The sequence below is a fragment of the Nyctereutes procyonoides genome, unplaced genomic scaffold (genome assembly GCF_905146905.1).
Source record: "Nyctereutes procyonoides isolate TBG_1078 unplaced genomic scaffold, NYPRO_anot_genome, whole genome shotgun sequence".
In the NCBI taxonomy this organism is placed as follows: domain Eukaryota; kingdom Metazoa; phylum Chordata; class Mammalia; order Carnivora; family Canidae; genus Nyctereutes; species Nyctereutes procyonoides.
Window position 1 is genome coordinate 8,279,026 of NW_026575133.1, and position 21,378 is coordinate 8,300,403.

General features: G+C 50.2%; 1 protein-coding gene across 1 annotated transcript; it reads right to left on the reverse strand.

Annotated features, from left to right (window-relative positions):
- Window positions 1-7,863: 7,863 nt before the first annotated feature.
- CALHM3 (calcium homeostasis modulator 3) lies at window positions 7,864-13,405 on the reverse strand. Its single transcript, XM_055345971.1, has 3 exons — window positions 13,119-13,405; window positions 10,987-11,242; window positions 7,864-8,358 (listed from the first exon to the last, which is right to left on the reverse strand). Exons 1-3 carry the CDS (start codon window positions 13,403-13,405, stop codon window positions 7,864-7,866), a joined length of 1,038 nt encoding a protein of 345 aa, XP_055201946.1.
- Between the last annotated feature and the right edge of the window lie 7,973 nt (window positions 13,406-21,378).

The window sequence follows — 21,378 nt, forward strand, 5'->3', positions numbered from 1 at the left end:
TTCAGATCTGTGTGTCCCTGTGTGTGCCCATGTGTGAGCTCCCTGTGGCTTTGGGCCTCTGTGGATATGCATGTGTGCAAGTGACCATAGGAGAGGTCTTTGTGTGTCTCTGTATGACCCACAAGAATACCACTGTCTGGGGCTTCCCTTGTGTCAGGCCTGATGCCAGCACTGCACATGCATCACCCTGTGTAGCGCTCATACAATCTATGGATAGGTGTTACTGTCCCCATTCTACAGACCTGGGAACTGAGGCTCAAGTCAAGTTACTAGCTAAAGGTCCCATGGCTTGTAGGTGGAGGAGTGGGATTTGAATTCAGACTAGGAGGCACCTGGGTGGCTCAGTGGTTGAGCATCTGCCTTTGGCTCAGGTCGTGAACCCAGGGTCTTGGGATCGAGTCCTGCATCGGGCTCCCTGCAGGGCACCTGCTTCTCCCTCTGCCTATGTCTCTGCTCTCTCTATGTCTCTCATGAATAAATAAATAAAATCTTAAAAAAAAATGAATTCAGACTAGATGGGAGTTAGGGAAGGAGGGGACAGGGAAGTTTTATTAGGCTTTCCTCCTCTGGCTGAATCAGGTTCAACTGTTCTACTAGTTTGGATGGAAATGCTAGTGAATCACAAGTAGAATTTGATGGGGAAGGATGTTGCCCTCCTCAGTCCTCAGACTGGAGCACCTTGGCTGGTGGCCCCTGGGGGGCCCTTTTGGGGGCTCTCCAGGGGTGCACCCACAGGTGGAGAGCAGGATGAGGGAGATCCAGCCAAAGAGGTGTCTGCCCCCAGACATCTACTGCAACATCAAAGTGTGCGGAAGACAAGGGTTCTGAGGGGCTGGCACCCCATCCAGCTCCAGGTGGGGTGGTGCAGGAGCCCAGGAGTACGGCTCCAGGTGCTGCCTGGAATCTCTGTTTTCTATACTGGACATGGCTCCTTGTTTGTAGCTCATGTGCCCTTTTAGTGGCATCCAAGTTGGCTATCAGTTCTAACCTCTTTTTTACTATATGCCATGTGGCACGCATTCTCTGCGAATTCTAACTTCAACATTTAAAAAAAAAATACTTGATATAGGGGTACCTGGGTTGGCTCAGTCAGCTAAGCACCTGCCTTCAGCTTGCGTCATGATCCCGGGGTCATGGGATCAACCACCACATAGGGCTCTCTGCTTGGTGGAGATCCTGCTTCTCCCTCTCCTCCTGCTTGTGTATGTGCATTCTCTCTCTCTCTCTCTCTAACAAATACATAAAATCTTTAAAAAAAAAAACCTTGATATGAAACGGTTTGGTTCGTGGGGTTCCAGGGTGGCTCATACCATTAAGCGTCTGCCTTCTGCTCGGGTCATGATCCCAAGGTCCTGGGATCGGCACACCCCTGACCCCCACAACCCCCTACCCTACATCTGGCTCCCTGCTCAGCGGGAAGTTTGCTTTTCCCTCTCCCTCTGCCCCCCACAGTGTATGTTCTCTCTCTCATAAATAAATTGAAAAAGAAAACAAAACCAAATATCCCTCCAAAACCCAGTTTAACTGGATTCTAAACCTATTATTATCACAAGAATTTTGTTTAGTTATTCCAAGTAAATGTGTGTTAGATTCTTTACATACCATTCAAACTCTTGTAAATTTTTGAAAAGATCATCATTAAAAAGACTTCGTGGGGGTGGGATAAATGGGAGGAGGTCAAAACAAACTTCCAGTTATAAAATAAAGAAGTCATGAGGATGTAATATATGGCTTGGTGTCAATAGTTAATAATTCTATATCACATATTTGAAAGTTGGATCTTAGACGTTCTTCTCAGGAAAAAAAATTGTAACTGTGTGTGGTGATGAATGTTAACTAGACTTATTGTGGTGATCATTTTGCAATATATACAAATATCTAATCATTATGTTGTGCACCTGACACCAACATGTTATATGTCAATTATATCGCAATTAGAGAAAAGAGCCTTGAATAGGAAATGCCTGTGATTATTTCAAGCAAAAAAAAAAAATCTGATGTTAAAAACTTGTGCTCACTGAAGCCAGCTCATATTTCTCATTCTGAGAGATCTGGGAGACTTCATTAGGATGTTTTATACCAATTCAGTATTTAATAACTTTCCTAGTACTTTGTACCACATTTTTCTTACCATAATTATATAAGGAAGATGTAATGTTTTTTTTTTCCACCAGGCCCTGTATAGATGTCTCCAAAGCCCCTAAGTTTGCCTCAGTGTCTTGTACCAGTGTTATCAGTGTGTTGATCCACTGGGATGGGAAGATTAGGAACCTCTCTCCTACTGGGGAGAAGGTGAAAGTGGCCTGTTGAGTCATAGCTAAGGCCAAAACTGTGTCAGCGACCACAGAAGGGACACAGGCTGCTCATCTGTGGAACAGGGAGAATTAAAGAGCTTACCTCTCAGGCTGTGGTGAGCCTTAGGGGGCTGCTGCAGGGAGGAGTTGAGTGCAGCCCTGGGCCCCCAGCGAGTTCTCAAGTAGAGGACCCTTATAACCTTGGAATGGTAATAATGATCAATTCTGCACTTGAACATCAGTGGTGCATTTTGAAAATCTATATTCATTTCCTATTACTATAGAAAATTACCACAAGTTCATTGGCTTAAAACAACACAAGTGTATTTTCTCATAGTTCTGGGGGAGGGAAGAGGCAGTCAGGAGTCTGAAAGAGGTCACAATCGGCTAAAAATCATTAAGGGGCTGGCAGGCTATGCTCCAGGGGGGAATCCATTTCCCAGCCTTCCCCAGCTTGGAGAAGATACACACATCTCCCGGCTCACAACCCCACGTCCTTTCGGCCTCTGCTTCTGTGTCACTTCTCTTCCCATGATCCTCCCACCACCCTCTTCTAAGGACCTTGATTGCATGGGTAGTCCTGGCTAATCCAGGATAGTCTCCCCATCAAGACTTTTAACACAATCACATCTGCAAAGTCCCTTTTGCAGGTAACACACTCCCAGGTTCCAGGGACCAGGAGGCAGACTTGGGGCCCACCATTCTTATCTGCTGCAGTATGGTCTTCAGTGGTGCAGCTAGCAGCGCTCTGTGTCTTTCTCGCCTCTGCCCTATAGCTCCTAGAGTGTGACTGGGTATAAATGGAAAACAGGAATGTCAAGTCCCTGCTCAAACTTTTGGATGCCTTGGATGACAAACTCAGCCACGGCTACCACTGTGGGATGAGCACCGGTCCCTTCACCTCCTGCCCCCAGGAGTTGTCCTGACACCCATGCCAGTGCTGCCGAGTCCCCTCCGGGTTGGAGGAGTGAAGAGTGGCATGAAAAGTAGCATGCAAAGGGGGCCTCTGGAGAGTGGGTGCTGAACCTCTAGGAAAATCTCTGATTTGCGTAGGAGAGCACAAATGCGTGTCAAAAGCTGATACCGATGCCTCTTTCGTTCACTGCTGTGTTCCTAATGCTCAGCCCAGTGTGGCTGGTTTAGTAGATGCTCAGTGAGGGAGGAATTCAGACACAGAGAGGAGATAGTCCTGTCACTCTGGCTCTGGGCTTGCCACCAGATTGGATCCTGTGAGCAGGGTGGGGAGGTTCTGAAGAGCAGGTCCTCCTTCATGTGAAGGGTGGCTGGGTGCAAGGAGGGGTGCTCAGGAGGGGCTGGTGCCCACTCAAAGCTCATTACCACGGTTACAACCAATGTCACCTCCGCCCTGCTACCAGTTACCACCCAGACCACTTTCTGTTGCTCTCCTCTAGAGCTTCAGGGGCACTCTCCCCATCCTACAGCCCTCTCTGCCCTCCCCCCTGCAGAGCAGATCAAGCAGAGATAAGGACAGGTCATTTCAATTGGCCTCAAAGGGCCAGGCAGAGTCAGGCTGTCAGCAGAGAACTCCTTTACCTCCTATGGAGGTAATTGGAAGGCTCTTTTCCTGGAATTGGAAGCGTGTTAGCGTGGACATGATTCCTCTATTCTCGTCATACTTTTCAGGTCCTGGTGCCTCTTCCTATGTTGGGGTGCTAAGGGTCCCTCCCACATCAGTATCCTAAAACAGGGCAAGCTCCAAACCTCCCACCTGTCCTTTATAACCCTGAGGGTGTGTTGGGGGGGCAGGGGGTTAGGCACTGCCCACGGATTTATATGAATCCTACAGAACCCCTGCCCCATCTGCCTCGCCAGGACACCTTCCTGGGTGAGCAGTCCTCTGCCCTACAGAGTTACCAAAAACCAATGATATTCCTTTAGTCCTCCCACTCCTGGATCCCCCTGAAGCTCTGGATTTATTGTGTAGCCTTCCCCCATTGTGAAATTTACTTGTCTCTGGCATTCTTCTGGACTTTTCCTCTGTGATTTTTCCTTTTTCTCTCATTTTCTGCCCCCTCTTTCTCCTTCAAAGCTCTGAAGTTCTTGTTCCTTCCTCTTCTCACTCAAGCCTCTCTCTTGCTGGCCCTGCCCACTCCTGCAGCTTAAACATCCATGCCGTGTCCTTCCTTGCATGACCTTGCGGGCATGCAGTTGCCTCTCATGTCTAGTTGCCTGCTGGATCAAGCCACAGTCCTGACCTAAACTCCCAAGACTCCTTTTCCTTTGCAGAACTGCAGCTGTCCAGGCAGCTTTTAGTACATTTCTGCCTTGCCCAGCTGGCCACTGTGTCTCCCAGGAGACAGGCCCTCTGTGCAGGGCATGGTCGGGAGGGGTACCACCCAGAGTTGGCTGGGGCTGGGGTGATGAGCTTGGACACTCATGATGGCTGCTCTCCAGGGAGATGAGGGTCTTTGGGAGCAGGTGGGAGCCTTCCAGCCATGTCCCTCACTCCCTGGTTGGGTGGCATGCACTGCTCCAGGCATCTCACTCTCATGGGATGTGAGCAAATGGTGGATGGACAATGGCAAAGAGGTTTGAATTGGAAACCACATCATTTGGGGACTGAAGGGTCAGGTCACATTTGAGGGCTGTCAAGGGCCGAGGAGCCAGAGAATGTGTCATGGGATGCAGGGCTCGGGAGCAATTTTTTTTTTTAAGATTTTATTTATTTATTCATGAGAACACACAGAGAGAGAGGCAGAGACACAGGCAGAGGGAGAAGCAGGCTCCATGCAGGGAGCCCGATGTGGGACTTGATCCCGGGTCTCCAGGATCAGGCCCTGGGCTGAAGGCGGCGCTAAACCACTGAGCCACCCAGGCTGCCTATTGGGAGCAATTCTTGATGGGACTCATCAGAAGTGGGCTCCTTGGCCCCCTAGCCAAGCTCCTTCGCTTTCACCAGGCTGAACGGTACACCTCTGCATTTGGTTGTGTGCTCACTAGATCACGTCATCTCTCCCTTCCAGACTGGAAATGCCATTAAGACATAGCTCTTGGGCAGCCCGAGTGGCTGAGTGGTTTAGCGCCGCCTTCAGCCCAGGGTGTGATCCTGGAGACCCAGGATCGAGTCCCACATGGGGCTCCCTGCTTGGAGCCTGCTTGTCCCTCTGCCTGTGTCTCTGCCTCTCAGTCTCTCTCTCTCTCTCTCTCTGTCTCTCATGAATAAATTTAAAAAAAGAAAAAAGAGCTCTTGGGACGCCTGGGTGGCTCAGAGGTTAAGTATCTGTCTTTGGCTCAGGTCGTGATCACGGGGTCCTGGGATCGAGTTCTGTATCTGGCTCCCTGCGAGAAGTCTGCCTCTCCCTCTGCCTGTGTCTCTGTCGCTCTCTGTGTCTCTCATGAATAAATAAATAAAATCTTAAAAAAAAAAAAGAGATGTTGTCTGTCCTATTCTCTGGCACTCTGGGCATTCCATCAATATTTGCTGAAGGAATAAGTGACACATATGCTGCCTCCTTTCCCAATTCTTTGCCTTTGTTCTTGCTGTTTCCTCCCTGTAGGTGCCCTGTGGCCCCACCCCCAACTCTCTCTCCACTTGTCAAAACCCTCCCTCTCCTTCCAGACTCATTCAAAAGGAGCCTTCCCTGATCCCCCAGCTTGGAGCCATTCTTCTCCATGCTAAATCTCTGTGGCACATGGCTTGCCTCTATCATATCACTTATACATTTTTCTTTGGTATAATTCTTTGGTTACAATTGTTTCTGTATCCAGCTCTGTCCCTGTATGACAGTGAGCTCCGTGAGGGCAGGTTACATCATCCGTGTATTCTTTCTTTCCTATTTCCTGGCACAATGCTTTCTGTGCACTCGGTGCTTTATAAGTGCACAGTACAACAAGAAGGTAGGGTATTGACTGCAGTCAGTGGCTTTTTACTGGGCCAAATGCTGCTTCCTTGCAGTCCAAAGTGGGGTCCCTGAGCCCCTTACGCTGAGCTGACTGGACTATCTCTAAGATCCCTCTCCTTCCTTCCCATTCAATCCCTGCTAACACTTTGGTTAAATCATGCTCTGTTTCAGACATTTGCATGGTCTGACCACAGCACAGTAGGTGGAGGGAGGCTGAGCTGCAAAGAGTATCTGGTCATACAAGTCTCTTGGCAAGAGCCCAGGGGAGCAGAGATTGCCTGATATGGAGGGCGACTGGGCTCCAGGGGGACATCCAGGGGCCCCTGCACTGCCTTCCAGGCCCTGAGGACCAGAAAAGCATGGGGGGGAACTCAGCTTTGCATATCTGTGGTTACCATCTGTGCTGATGGAGGCCATAGCAGGATGTGTTTGTATGAGTGAGTGAGTGAGTGTGTGTGTGTGTGTGTGTGTGTGTGTGTGTGTGTGTGAGAGAGAGAGAGAGAGAGAGAGAGAGAGAGAGAGAGAGAGATGAATGAGTCATCAGGGAGGGGCAGAGGTCCAGAGTTGCTCCGAGGCTAGATCTTCCCCACCTTTCCTGTTTGGGCTGCCAGAGACTGAGTGGTAGTTCTTCCAGCAAGACTTAACCCTGGTGTTTCAAGGGTTTTCCTTCCTAGCCAGGCCCAACACTCACACTTGGCGCAGAGGTCTTAAACATTGGAACGCCTGCATGGTGCAGTCGGTTAAGCATTGGGCTCTTGGTTCCAGCTCAGGTCATGATCTCAGAGTGGTGGGATCCAGCCCCACATTGGACTCTGTGCTCAGCAGGGAGTCTGCATGACACTCCCTCTCCCTCTGCCCTTCCCCTGCTCTCTTGCTGTCTCTCTGAAATAAATAACTAAATAAGTCTTAAAAAACAAAACAAAACATTGGCACTTATCAAATCACCCATCAAATCAAATGGGTGCTTGGTCAGTGTGGGCATGTCTGGGCCCACCCCTGCCCTGATTTTCAGATCTGTTCCCTGCACCACACACCTGGAACTTGCTAGTTATTACTCAGAGAAACTCAGGGGAAGCTGCAGGAAACCCAACCAGAGTGCTGAAAACAAATACACAAACTATCTAGAGGGCTGAGACTTCTGTAGCAGCCAGGCCTCCTGGGATCAAATTCCAGCTTCTCCATGGGTGACCTTGAGCAACTTAACCTCTTTTGGCCTCAGTTTTCTTCTCTAAAATGGGGCTAATAATCATCCTACTTCATGAGGTTATCACGAGGATTAAACGAGTTACATATGTAAAGACCTTAAAACAATGTCTGGCATATGGCAAACATGTTAGATGTTATATTATTATTTTTAATTTAGAATCTGTACATCTAGGATCCAGAATGCACAGCAGATCTACTTAGACTCTTGCTAGTTCACAAGTGTATCACCCAGGAGCCTGACAGAGATGCAATATGGGACCTAGTCCTAGATGCACTGAATCCGAATCCGCATTTAACAAGAGCTCCGGGCAACAGTGAGCATCTTAAAATCTGTGAAGCCCTGCCTTAGAGCATGCTGGAGGCCACACCCTGAAACTCGGCCAGAGGCCAAGCCATTTTGAGGAAGGAGCCCAGCAAGGGTTAGGTTGCCCTGCCTGGGGGTCCCCATAGCCGGGAAAGGCCCCAGATGGTTGTTAGGGGGGCATTCCCCGCTGGGGTCTCTACACGTCAGTGTGCTGGGGCAGCCTGGTGCCCAGGGCCACCGTGGCGGAGCGGTGGCTGAGGCCACCCACCCGGAGCCCAGGGGATGCCACGAGGTCGAGCGGTGGTTTGCTGGAGTACCACGTGCTCAAGAGGCGGTCCACCTGCTCCCGGCTGGAGACCGCCCGCAGGTGGGCCTTGCCGCCACCGTCGCCATCCAGGCCATCGGGGCCGTTGGGCATCAGGGGGGGCTCGGGGCGCCCGCCCGCGGTGTCCCGGCGCAGCCCGCGGGCCCGCATCTCACTCTGCATGCTGGCGAAGAAGTGCAGCACGCAGCGGTGCGCGAAGTCCCGAGCGTGCTCACAGCACGTCTCGTCGAAGAGCTTCTGCTCCAGGTCCACATAGTTGCTCCAGTATCTGCGCTGCAGGAAGACTGTCTGGTCGAAGCAAGGCCTCAGGCAGCGGGCCAGGAAGGCCACGATGATCAGGAGCAGGGTGATGCTCCAGCCGATGGCCTGGGGGCAGGGGTGAGGCCGGGTGCTATACAGCGCGGCAAGGGTGTTCCAAAGTCTCTCCCTTTCCTTATCCCTCCCATCTCTCCCCAAATCTATCCATGTTCCCATTTACCCATCCCTCCTACAAACCATCTCCACCCATCCTCACTTGCATTCAGACTCATCCTTGCATCCATCCGTCTGTCCAACTCTTTCTCCACCCATTGGTTCAGCCGTCTATCCTCTCACCTCTGTATCTATCAGCATCCCATCCAGCCATCCTCGCCTCGGACCTTCTGTCTGTACATCATACATCCTCCTACCCATCCACTCATGTTTCCATACTCTCATCCTTTCTTCCATTTATCCACCCACACTTCATTCATCCTCCCAACCTTCTTCCTGAAGGAAACCAGAATGTCACCCCAAAATATGCCTCTTTGACATAAAAATTATCTTGAATGGAAGACAGGAAGCAGCAACCCTAGGAACAGTTCTCTTTACCCTCCTCTTTTGTGCCTAAAGGCAGGAAATATATTCTCCTTTTACTAGGAAACAATTCTTATCTGCCCAGAGACAATACCAGAGGAATCTGCTGACAAACATCACGTAGCTTCTGGTCATCTATTGACCTTCCACAATTTCTGCCCTTGGAGCCAGACACTGCTCTCCTTCGTCCCGTCATTGCTCTACAAAGGCATTGATTGCTCTTTTTGAAGATGGCAGATAAGCTGCAGTTCTAAGCCACCACTTTGAGTTACTCTTTCTTTGTTTTAGGTTTCTCCCATGTGATATGCACTGGGCACATTAATAAACTGGGTTTTCCTCCTGTTAACTTTTTTGTTAGAGTCTCAGCTGGAAACCTAAGATGCATGGAGGCAGAGTTTTGCCTCCTTACACTCCACCCACCCATCTACCCACCCACCCATCACCCACCCATCATCCACCCACTCATTCATCCATCCATCCATCATCCTTTTTTTTCATCCTGTCCTTCACCTATCCTCACAGGTGCTTATGCATCCCATCTATGCAGCCACCTGTCCTATATTTGGGAAGAGGCACTGGGGACCTCACACTTTAGTGGAGGAAACAAGGAAACGGTGATAGATAGATTGGCTGAATGCTATGTTGAGAGATGTATAGGGGGTCACGGAAATACAGAAGAGGGACACCCAATCTGAACTTGAGGACTCAAGGGAACAGTGGGGTGGTTGCTGAGACCTGGAAGCTGAGTAATAGTTATATAGGATACAAACAGGGGACAGTGTTCCAGGGCAAGGGTGAGGAAAGACTTGAAGAGTTTCCTGAGTTTGGAGCCCACACCTGCCCGACGCCTCTCCCTCCTCTCTGCCCACCCAAAGCTTTAGTCTCTCCAAGGCTGTGCTTAAGACCAGAGCAACTGTGTGCTCCTGGGGCAGAGAAATCACTCCTCTAAGTCACAAAGACATATGAACCCTTATCATTTGTAGATCTGGTTTACAAAGCTCTCTCATTTGGCCTCTCTCAGGATCTCCCCTTCCCCCTACCAACGTAAAATAGTCATGTGAGTGTTTTACACGTGAGGAGCATTTAATGTGCCCGATAACCTACATCTGAGTCAGGATTCAAACCTTGGTGTGCCTGAAAATTCAATGCTCTTTCTGGTGAACTAGTGAGAGCCCAGAGAATTTAAGCCTGCAGGGCTCATCCACGTGGAGGAGTCCAAACCTCCCTTGATTTTGAGAGGCTGAGACCTAGATGGGGGAGTAATGTGGCTAAGGCAGAGTCTGACCCAGAATCAGATGTGTCCTGAGCACCGGTCCTGTCTCCATCATGCACTTGTCTTGGCTCCCACAAAGGCCTGGGTTGTGTTTTTATTCCCTGTAGCCCCAGCCATGCTCTGCATGCGATGGGTTGATGTAAATACTTTTGTGGGGACCCAGCCCCAACTGGCCTCTGGGAGGAATCTGGAGTCTAGGCTGGGGGTGGGGCTGGAGTCTGCCCCCAGGGTGATGGAATGGATGCCAGTGTGGGGAGCTAGGGGCCTGGGGAGGACCTGCATTGCAGTGAGGTGGTTCAGAGGGCTTGGAGTGATGACACTTCAGATCCCTGCCCTGTCTCCTGTGAGCAGTGCAACTTGGGTCTGTGAACTAAACTTTCAGGACCTCAGTTTCCTTATCTGCAAAATGGGATGATAATAATTATACCCATCTCATCAGGTTATTCTGAGAATAAATGAAGTAATGCATATGAAATGCTTAACACAGTGCCTGATACATAGGTGCTCAATAAATGGTAATTAGTATTATTCCTGAGAGGTGGCAAGAATGTGCCTATGGGGTGGGGGGCAGGGCCGAGCAATGTATCTCCAGTGCTTTTGTCATCTAGCTTCCTGGGGATGGAACTAGCTGACTCCTGGAGGGTACGGGCACCTGGTCTCTGCCCTGGGGTGAGTTAATGTTGATAGCAAAGTGTGTGCTTCTTAAGGCCCAATGGAGTCCTGTTTAGGGATCATGCTCCTGATCCTCCCAGGGGCCATCTGCTCCTTGGTTGTGTTTCCAGCAGCAGAGAGGGGCCCTAGGGAACCACTCATACCTCCTCATCCCATGCCCTTCAGAAAACAAAGCAGGAGATTTTCCGGGGCTGGGAGAGAACCACCCAAATTACCTGGGACAGGCACCGTAGGTAGCGGGACACTGCCTTTCTGGCGGGGCTGTCCCTGACCAGCTCGTCCTCCTTGCAGGGTACCTTGGCCAGGAAGAGCTGCACCTGGCTGGGGGTCATGTTGGCAAAGTCCAGAAACTTCTCAGGGTCCACGGAACTGCTAAAGGCACACACGAAGCACTTGCCATCAAGGAGGGCCAGTAGGATCCAGACAAGGGGGGCAGCCAGTGCTCTCTGCAGCACAGAGGAACACATATACCTAGGGGTAAAGGAAGGCAGGGTCACGAAGGGTGGCCGGAATTCAGCTGCAGCAGGAAGGCTGTAGGAGAAAGGCAAGGATGGACTTCCCAGGAGGGCGAGGAGATACCTGATGAGCTCACATCAGAGGTCCAGGCAGCAGAGGGCGGAGAGGCTGGAGGGCTGGGGGCCCCAGGAGATCAGGAGAGTCCTGTCCGCAGTCCCAGGATGGGAGCACTGGGGAATTGGTAGGCCTCCTACTCTAGGCCCTGCCCATGCCAGAGGCACTTCTATCTTCGGTGATCAGTTCCATTCATGCGGCAGGGCTGAGGGCCTCTGACCTCAACCACCTGCATGGCTCTGCCCGAGGGCTTTGGAGGAGTCTCTGCTCCCAGAGGGGGTCACTAGAAGCCAGGAGAGTTAACAACCCTAGTCAACCTTCAATTCACAGGGACGGGGCCTGGTGGATAAAGATCACATCTTCCTAAACTCTCGGTGAGAATTGTGTTCTATCTGTGTTCTCAGAGGGTCCCCAGAAGGACTGACCCCAGGCGCCCACTCAAGATCACGTTCTCCCCAGAGCTGCTTTTGGGGGGGAGCCTAAATGAAGACAGCCCTGCCCAATAATCCTTCTAGAGGCAGTGCCTCAGACACCTCCCTCCAGGTCTGGAGGTGCTATACTCCCTGAGCCGCAGGGGAAAAGGCAAAGGGCATGGCCAGTGTGTGTGACCCTTGCCACATGGCTGAATCACAAGGAGCACAGGACCCCCAGTGCAACATGAAGCAGAGTCTGCTGAGCAGGGCACGCAGGTGTTGTTTCTGACTTGGACTGTGTACAAACCATAAAATGGTGTATGCTGGGGGTGTGTATAAGGGCACAGGGCCCACCCAGCAATGAATTATAAATGCATCATGGATAGGGGTGGATCTGGTGTTTTCTAGGGGCAAGGAGGTTAGAAGGTGGAACTGGGGACTTGTTATGACTGTACATTACATACCCTTGAGAACACTGCATTTGTCCATACCAAGACTAGGGGAAAAAACAGAGATCAGTAGGCTGAAATCCCCAAGCCCCTCCTGCCACTGCCCGCAGATCTAGAGCACTTAGACCTTTTGTCCAAAACACTCAGGGCAGTGGTGCCAGCTTGGACTGGGAGTCCACCTGTGTTTGAATCTGAGCCATGCTTCTTCCTTGCTGTGGGAGCTCTGAGTTACTCACCCTCTCTGCTTCAGGCACCTCATCCTGGAAAACGGGTCTAATCCTGGAGCCCTCTCAGGGCCAAGGTAGGAATTCAGAGGCTGTGTACACATGGCACTTGGCACAGAGCGTGGGACCAAGGTGGTGCTCAATATTGGCCGGGGAGCATTATGAATTGCTAAAGTCCATCAACTGATTTTGATATAGTGCCCCAGCAGGTGCAAGGCTCTGAGGACACAGCGGTTCAACAGGTCACATTCCTTGGCCCCGGGGAGCTTACAGGTAGAGGGAACATAGCCTTGAAGCCAATCACGCCTCCTACGATGTGGGCAAGCTGGCTGTGCATGTCACGGGATGGCCCTTCATGTACATACTGAGTGATAACTCATGGCCAGCGAACAGATGTGACCTGCGCAAAACCTGGGAATCCTATAACATCCATGGGTCTCCAGCACCGGCCACGGAAGGGTGACAAACGACAGGAACAGAAATACCTGTTTCCAGAGTGGAAATTGGCTGAAGAGCCCCTGCGGGCTCCTCCTCTTCCCAACTGGGGGCACAGGCACACCTGATAGTGCCTATGGGGGTGCATGGGGGAGCCCTGCCAATACCCGTGAGGATCACGGGGCTTTGGGAGCCACCTGGCAGGGACTGGGGGGGGGGCCCTGACAATCCCACGGTGGGTGGTGTGGGAGCGCACCTGATGATCCCTGGGTCCTTGGTCCGCTGCCCTGCGGGCCGGCGCCACTCCTCAACCATCACCACCGACTGCCGGTTGGCGAGGAGGCCGCAGAGGAAGAGGGCGAGGGGGGGTGTGAGCAGCAGCCCCAGGCCGTACAGGGTGTTGTAGTGCGCCAGGCAGGGGCAGTTGAAGTCAAAGGAGGAGTAGAGCTTGACGGTGACCGCGGCCAGCAGCAAGCAGATGCCGTTCATCACCGACTCTGAGCTGGACTGGAAGTGCTGGAAGAGCATGCGGAACTTTTCCATGGCTCAGGCCCGCTGGGGGTGGGCGGCCGTCGGGGGGAGCGGGGAGGCTTCGGCCACCTTCCCAGCAAATCCAGATGGCTCTGGGGGCTAGGGGGGTGCAGAGGAGGGTCTTCTTCTCCAAGGGACAAGGAAGGGGTGATGTCCAGCCCCCAGCTCAGCCTCTCGGGGCCCAGCCAAGGACGTCAGGCGGAGGCAAGCTCTCTCCACGAAGGCCCCCCTGGCCAGCCCCGAGTGCCCCCCAGTGCCACTCCCCTCCTCTCTGGAGGAAACAGTCACTGCTCTGTGCCACACCAGCCCAGAGCACCTCTAGGCAAATGTTCCCTGCCCTGTCACTCCACCCTCCCCAGCCCATGCCTTCCTGTCTTCGGGGTTTGGATGCTGGGGCCTGACAACTGGTGGGGCTTCTTTGGGGGGATAGGCAAATTTGGGGTGTGGTAAGGCACCGATGCTGATGGGGCTGATTCTATTTTCTGGTTTTGGTCCAAAACACCATTTGATTCAGCTGAGCCTAGGGAGACTTCACATTGACTTTCACGCTGGGAGGACCCAGGGGGCACTGGCGCCTGCCTCAAGGCTGCCTGAAAGAGAAAACTCTTGAGAAGAGTCTGAATGATGTTTCAGTATTTGCTGGGTTAGGGGCTGTGGAAGGGAAAGGCCTTCCTGCCAGAGCATGGGCAAAGGCATGGAGGTGAGAACAGCTCAGTGTGGGCCAGGGGTCTGGGGCTGCTGGAATGCAGTATCAGGTAGCAGGTGTCATGAGAAGGTGCTGGAGGGGTCAGTGGGTACCTGTGACCTCTGTTTTATTTTGCTGTCTGCAGGTCTGGCCACTGACTAGCCCAGGTCTCTCTAAAGCACAGCTTCTATCACATCACTCGTGTGTTCAGGTGTGACCAGGAGCTCCCTCAGCTTTCTTAGCTTGGCATTCAAAGCCCTCCCATTGTACCCACACATGCCCCACCTCCACACCTTTGCTGACACCATCCTTCCTACTCAACCACCCTTGCCCCTTGAATCTGCTCTTAAGAGGCAGCTCAAGTGCAGCCCTGTCACCAAGCCCCACCCTGGTGACCTCAGCTCTGCGGGAGCCTCTACCTCCCCTTTGGTCCCTGAAAAGCTGCCTCAGCCTGTTATTAATCCTCCTCTGAGATGGGGGGTGGGCAAGGATGTGGCCTGCAGCTTTTTTCTCTGTAGCATCTAGCATGGTGCTGAGTGCATAGCAAGTGACAGCAAATGTTTGTTCTCTGGGATACTGATGCCTAGACCCCTTTATTTCATCTCTGGCTCTGACCTCTCTGCCCACCACTTGGCTTGCACCTGCCTCCCTATCCACACTTCTAGGGAGCTAGTGAGTGGAATGTAGGTCCTGCCCTAATTTCTGTCTGTCTCTCCCTCCCTCTCTCTCTCTCTCTCTCATTCTGTCTTTGTCTCTCGGACTCTACCTCCTTAGAGAGAGAGAGAGAGTATGTGTGTGTGACTCTTTGTGTCCCTCCATGTGTCTTTCTGGGGGTCTTTCTGTCGCCATCCCTCTCTCTGGGTTGCTTCCTCTTTTTATCTTTCCCTTCCCCTCACCTGCTGTCCACCCCTTAGCACCCTTGTCTTCCTGGCCCCCACTTCTGACTTTGGCAGCCTTGGTTGGGGAGAGGAGTGAGGGTGCCCCAGAAGGACAGGACTCTGTTCCTGGGGTCATGGGTCAGGGGGCCTTGGGCCTGGAGAGTGGACAGGGGGTGGGTGAAGTGCCAGACCCCAGCTACTCACCCTCTCTGGCTCCCTGGCTCGGCCCAGGGTGACCTCTGAGACAGAGAAAGCCTCAAGGACTGGGATGATCCTGATCCCACTGACCCCTGCTCTGTCCAACCTGGACCAGCACCCACCCTGGGCTTGGGGCGATGGCCTCCGTCAAGTTCATGTGTCAGCCCAGGTGTCCTTTTCTCAGACCCAGGGTCCTGACGGTCACGAAGGCCACTTCCCACCAACCCTGGGGGCACAGGAGGTGAACATCCTTCCATATGCTCATCCTCAGAGACCTGGTCCAGCTCTCCCATCTCCGTGGAACTCGCCTGGACTACTGCAGGGACATGGAGCAGCCTTGTTTCTCTATTCTCAAATACCTCTGAGAAAAATCTCCAGTTTTTCTGATTAATCACAGCATTATGAAACATTTAAAAATAAAGAACATGAACGTGTTGCCATCACTGCAATCCCCAGGGTCGCCCTGCCCCTGCATTGGTGTAGGTCCTTCCAGACTCTTTGCAGGGCCCACATGGAGCAGAGCCAGCTGGCCTGCCTGGTGCTCTTTGGGAGAACCGCTACCCACCATGAATTCGCCACTGCGTGTCGCTACTCACCCAGCGGCAGCAGCAACGGGGTCGCCCTGGAGAGGCAGCTCAGGCCTTCAGCAGCTCAGGCCACAGCTCTGAGATGCATCCTTTTCCCCTGGTTTCACCTTTCTGAAGGATAACAGCCCAGCTGTTTGAGAGACCCCTGGGCCTGCAAAATAAATTTTGCATAGGTCACTTAGCCTGTATTTTCAAGTCAGCCTATCCCAAATATGTTCTGCAAATTTCATACCTATTTATGCAGTCTATACTTATAATGAGGTAAAGACAGAAACCTGGTTCTTATTTATTATTTGTATTTTGCATAATGAGAGTGTTCGTCTGGGTCCTGTGAGACAGGATTACCGGTGTGAGGGAAAATGGGGAGGGACCTGGCGAAGGTGGGAGGGCCGTCAGGGGCATGCAAGTGTGAGAAACTGAGTGAGAAACTCCTCTAGCCTGGTTCATTCTCCTAATGTAGCTGAAAACGGCCACCGCCACATTCTTCAGGTGGCTGTGGGTTCCAGAGAGGCTGGACGGATGCCTTTTGAAGGTTACACAGCCTGGTGGGGACAGAACTAGGCAGGAAGCTGGGATCCTCCTTCCATGCCTTCCAGGCCCTGCACACCTGCTGGGCTGCTGACCCTAAGAGCCACTAGCCCCTGATAACCTAGGGAGCCCCCAGAAAAAAGCAAACAATCTTTCTGGGAGAACATTGCAGGAAACTGAGACAGGGTCTCTCTCCCAGGTTATCCCAACTGTTATCTCTCACAGCTCCAACCTGGGAGGTGACCCAGAGCTCCCAGGTCAGCCCACCACAACTTAAAGAGATACTATTTTCCAGAGTGTGGGTGTAGCTTCACATTTTAAAAATTCTGTATTTTTTAAGTACCTACGCTTAGAGCAATGATTTTAGAAATTTCCCAGTACAACCACAAACGATTTCTATTAGAAAAATTCAAAGGGGTTATGGAACAAGGTAAAAGGGGAGGAGGATCATATTTTGTTGCCAGGAGCCGGCGTCTGCTGAACCAGAAGAGGCAGAAAGAGAGCAAAGAACCTGAGAGAGATTTCCTTTACTTTCATGTGTGGGAGGATTTGAAATTGCAGACTTGCTACATGATTATGCCTTCACGTAAACCCCTACCCCACCCCAAGGGTCTCTGGCTATGTTCTTCTGGGTCTTTTAATGCTGGGGACATGTTTTCATTTTAAATGGTGACATAAAAAAATGGTGACATAAATCTTGTTAGCAGTTTTTAATATGTATTAACTTGTGATTGGAAGATCTGCATAAGGGGCGCCTGGGTGGCTCAGATGATTGAGCCTCTGCCTTCAGCTTAGGTCACAATCCTGGGGTTCTGGGATAGAGCCCCATGTCGGGCTCCCTGCTCAGCGGGGAGTCTGCTTCTCCCTCTCCCTCTCCCCTCATGTTCTCTCTCAGTGCCTCTCTGTCTCAAGTGAATAAATAAAAATCTTTAAAAAAAAAAAAAAGGAAGATCTGCAAAGAACAAGTCTTTGGTTTCTCTTCATTTTCTGAGGGTCTTGCAGAGATATCTTGGTGGGGGGGGTCTTCCAGATTTTTTTTTCCTTTAACAGGAATATGGATATTATTTGAGAAATATTGGCTTTACCACTCTTGGAGTTCCTGGGACTGAGAGGGTTCTTTAGGTCTATGCACCCTCATTAGAGAAACTCAGTGTATCTGAAGTGTGTGAGTATGTGTGAGCACATGCATGTGCATGTGTCAGAGCGTATCTGTACTTGTGGTTCATGCGTGTGTTATACATCTAGAGAGGGTGGGCATAAGTATGTGTCTTTAGAAATCCAGGTGTGGCTCTCTTTCTTATTTCTGTAGTGAGTACAATCTCCCCTGAGGTTTCTTTTTCTCTTTTTCCTTCCAAAGGAAGACATTAGAGGTGTGTCTCAATGGTGCCCTTTCCATCTCTAAGAGCTGGTCTTCTCTTCTATCCTGATGACAGAGGTATCTGCAGGATCCTGGTGATGGGACCTTCTGGTCTGTCTGTGGCAGACTGGGGAAAATCAATGTGGTACTTCTGTGGGTTCCACTCTGGTGACTACATGGAGCCACGTGGCCCTTCAAGGACTGGAAAGAGGATGAAAATGAAGAGGGGTGGTGTCTGAGTAATGGCATGAGGAGAACTGGCTGACCATCTGAGAAAGTCTTCAGCTGAATTCTCGTCGCATTCTTTATACCAAAATCAATTCCAAATGGCTCAGAGACTTCAACATAAAAACTACAATCATAACACTTCCAGAAAATGTAGATGGATGTATTCATTATCAGAGTCAAGGCAAGACCATGGTGAACAGCACAGAAGTGAGTAGCTCTGAAGAAGACGGTTAACGTAGGCCTCAACTCCGGTGGGCAAAATACCCATAAACAAAGTAAGAATATCAAACTGAAAAAAGACATTTGCCATACAAAGGCCTAGGTTCCCTAATTTGCAGGTCATAAAATCAATAAAAGAAGTGAACCATCTGGGGCAGCCCGGGTGGCTCAGCAGTTTAGCGTCGCCTTCAGCCTAGGGTGTGATCCTGGGGACCGGGGATCGAGTCCCACTTCAGGCTCCCTGCATGGGGCCTGCTCCTCCCTCTGCCTCTCTCTCTCTCCCTCTCTCTCTGTCTCTCATGAATAAATAAAATCTTAAAAAAAAAAAAAAAAGAAGTGAACCATCCTCTGGGAAATGGGCAAAGAACGTCAATGGGCTAATCACAACAAAACAAGTAGCCGAAGATCCTGCAAGGATTCTAAGTCTCACACATAATTAAATACTAATCTAAATAAGCAGGTGCCTCTTTAAACTTACCACATTGTTGGAAACTAAAGGGGTGATAATTTCCAGTGTCAATGAGGACTTCGGGAAACCGCTGCTTTCATAAACTGATGGTTAAGAGTACAAGTTTGTAGGGCTTTTCTAGGACAATTTGGCGATATAGTTAAAGCAAAAATTTAAATAGACATGTTCTTTGACCTAACAACTACACAGCTCTGAATTAGTCCTATGGATAGATTTGCCTGGAAGTCGCCAAGATAAACGAACAGAATACTCCTTACAGCTTTGTTTGAATGGCAATAAAACTGCAAACAACCAAAATTCCTTTAAATAAATTATGTCACAGCCTTAAAATGGGATTTACGCAACTATTAAAAGAACGAAGCAAATTTATGTGTGTTCATATGAAAAGATCGTTAATAGATCTTTGGGTAGGTTTAAAAAGCAGTTTAGTGTATTGTGCATAGTGTATGATCCCTTCTAAGTAAAAATGATATAAATATGTAAAAATTTTGGTATCCTGTCATCTTTTTGCTGGAGGGATACACAAGAGATATGGACAGTTATTGGGTGGTCAGGGAGAAGGGACTTTTATGTTCTTTCCATTTCCTTTCTGTGTTGTTGACTTTTTTTAAAAGAGAGGGGTAGGGGAGGGACAGAGGAAGAGGAAAAGAATCTTAAGCAGGCTCCAAGCATGGAGCTGGACCTGGGGGGGCCTTATCTCAGGACTCTGAGATCATGATGAGCCAAAATCAAGAGTCGGATGCTTAACCAACTAAGCAACCCAGGTGCCCCAGTTGTTGACTTTTCAAACAATCGGTACATATGAATTTTATTTTTAAAAGATCAATAAGTGACACCTGGGTGGCTCAGCAGTTGAGCGTCTGCCTTTGGCTCAGGGGATGATCGCGGGATTCCGGGGATCAAGTCCCACATTGGGTTCCTGCAGGGAGCCTGCTTCTCCTTCTGCCTGTGTCTCTGCCTCTCTCTCTCTCTGTGTCTCTCATGAATAAATAAATAAAATCTTTAAAAAAATCAATAAAAGGCTGTTTTGTGCCCATGGGGGTCTTACCCCATATTTATGATCTTAATTTTTAAAAAGATTTTATTTATTTATAAGACAGAGAGAGAGGGTGCACAAGCAGAGGGAGCAGCAGAGGGAGAGGGAGAAGCAGGCTCTCTGCTGAGCAGGGTGCCTGATGCGGGACTCCATCCCAGGACCCGGGATCCTGACCTGAGCCAGTGGCAGATGCTTAACTGACTGAACCACCCAGGTGCCCCTATGATCTTAACTTATATAATGCCTACCATGGAAGTAAATGCCTCCTGTATTGCTATGTACATATCCACACCTGGAGTTGTAAATAAGCTGTTCTGTGTATAAAAAAACCAAGCCTGTTTTTGATCCCCTCCGCAAAAAAAAAAGAAAAAGAAAAAAGAATAAAAGAGGCTGTCTGGGTAGTGGACTTACAGAATTAAAAAACAGGTTTCCATACACAAATTGAGAAATGTTATTACAAAATTGTATCAAAATACATGACAAACACAACATATGCCATTTCAAACATTAATATTCTTCTACACTTAAATTTTTGGTCTTAATCCCACAGTTTACAGAATGTGGAACAATTTCCTTGGTTCATAGTCCATTTCTAACTCCTTTTCTCAGAAGAAAGAGATAAGCTTGGTTTGGTAATATTATTTTCACTTCTCTCTCTCTCTCTCTTTTTTCACATAACAAGATGAGCATGTGGATTTTCTAAGCAAACTGACACGAAGTTGTTTCTAGTCCCTGCTTGGGGTGGGGGGCTGGTTTTCTGGCATGGAAATCTTGCCAGGGGTGCCATCCAGCCCTAGATGTTGGGCCAAATGCGGAGATGTGGGGGCAAACATAGGTGGCTTGATCTGGGGAGAGGGGAACCCAGACAGCTGGATTGTCTGGATTCCACTTCTACTCAATAAATACCAAGACCAGAGTGGCTCTGAGGCCCCCCTTCTCTTGTTGGCTGCCCACACAACTCATGAGAGTTCTGAAATTGCTCGTTGAGGTTGGATAGATGTAGAGGTGTTTGCGGGAAGACAGCTGGGCTGGGAGTGGCAAACCCCAGGTCTGAGGGTGATAGGGTGCTCAGACAGCCAAGCTAAGGAAGTGCCCCTTTATTGGCTATACATACCCTCAAGCTCTAGCCACATGGCAACAGCTGTTCACTGGGCATCTGCCCGGGGCCAGGTGCTGTGCTGGGGCTGGGCACACACAGGTGCCTGCATCAGGCACTAGATGCAGCCAGTGGGGCATCTCTGTGAACTGGAGTGTTCTGGAGAGGACCTCCACTTGGCTTAAGTTTGGGGAGATTCTCCCAAGTTCTGGAAGAGAGTATTTGTTGGTAGATTTGACCTTCTAGCCCCCATGATGGAGAGGGCGCCTCTGGAAGGCCAGTCTCAGGTCAGGATGAAAGATGAGAAAGTGGCCTTAGGGAAGCCAGTAATGCCTAGAGGGTAATATTTCAGTGGCTGAAGAGTGGGGCTAATTTCCTCACCAATACATTTTATTGACAATGAAGTAGCTGATGGAAGCTGTAAGGACATGTATTTCCCCCATCCTCACCCCCCCAAAAAAAGCTCTTTGTTTTGAAAGAGAGAAAAAGAGCAACCTGTAAACATGGTAAAGATGTTTTGATTGACTTGAGGGTTCCTGCAAAATGTTTGCCGGGAAAGAAGAAGATTCTAGTGGAGATCTAGCGCTACCTAGTGGAGAGAGGTTGAGAGGGAGGGAAGAGGAGCTGAGAGATGGGGACATAGGGTCACTGGTGCCTCTGCTGAGAGAAGGCTTCCCACCAGCTACCCTTGGTAGGCAGCGGGG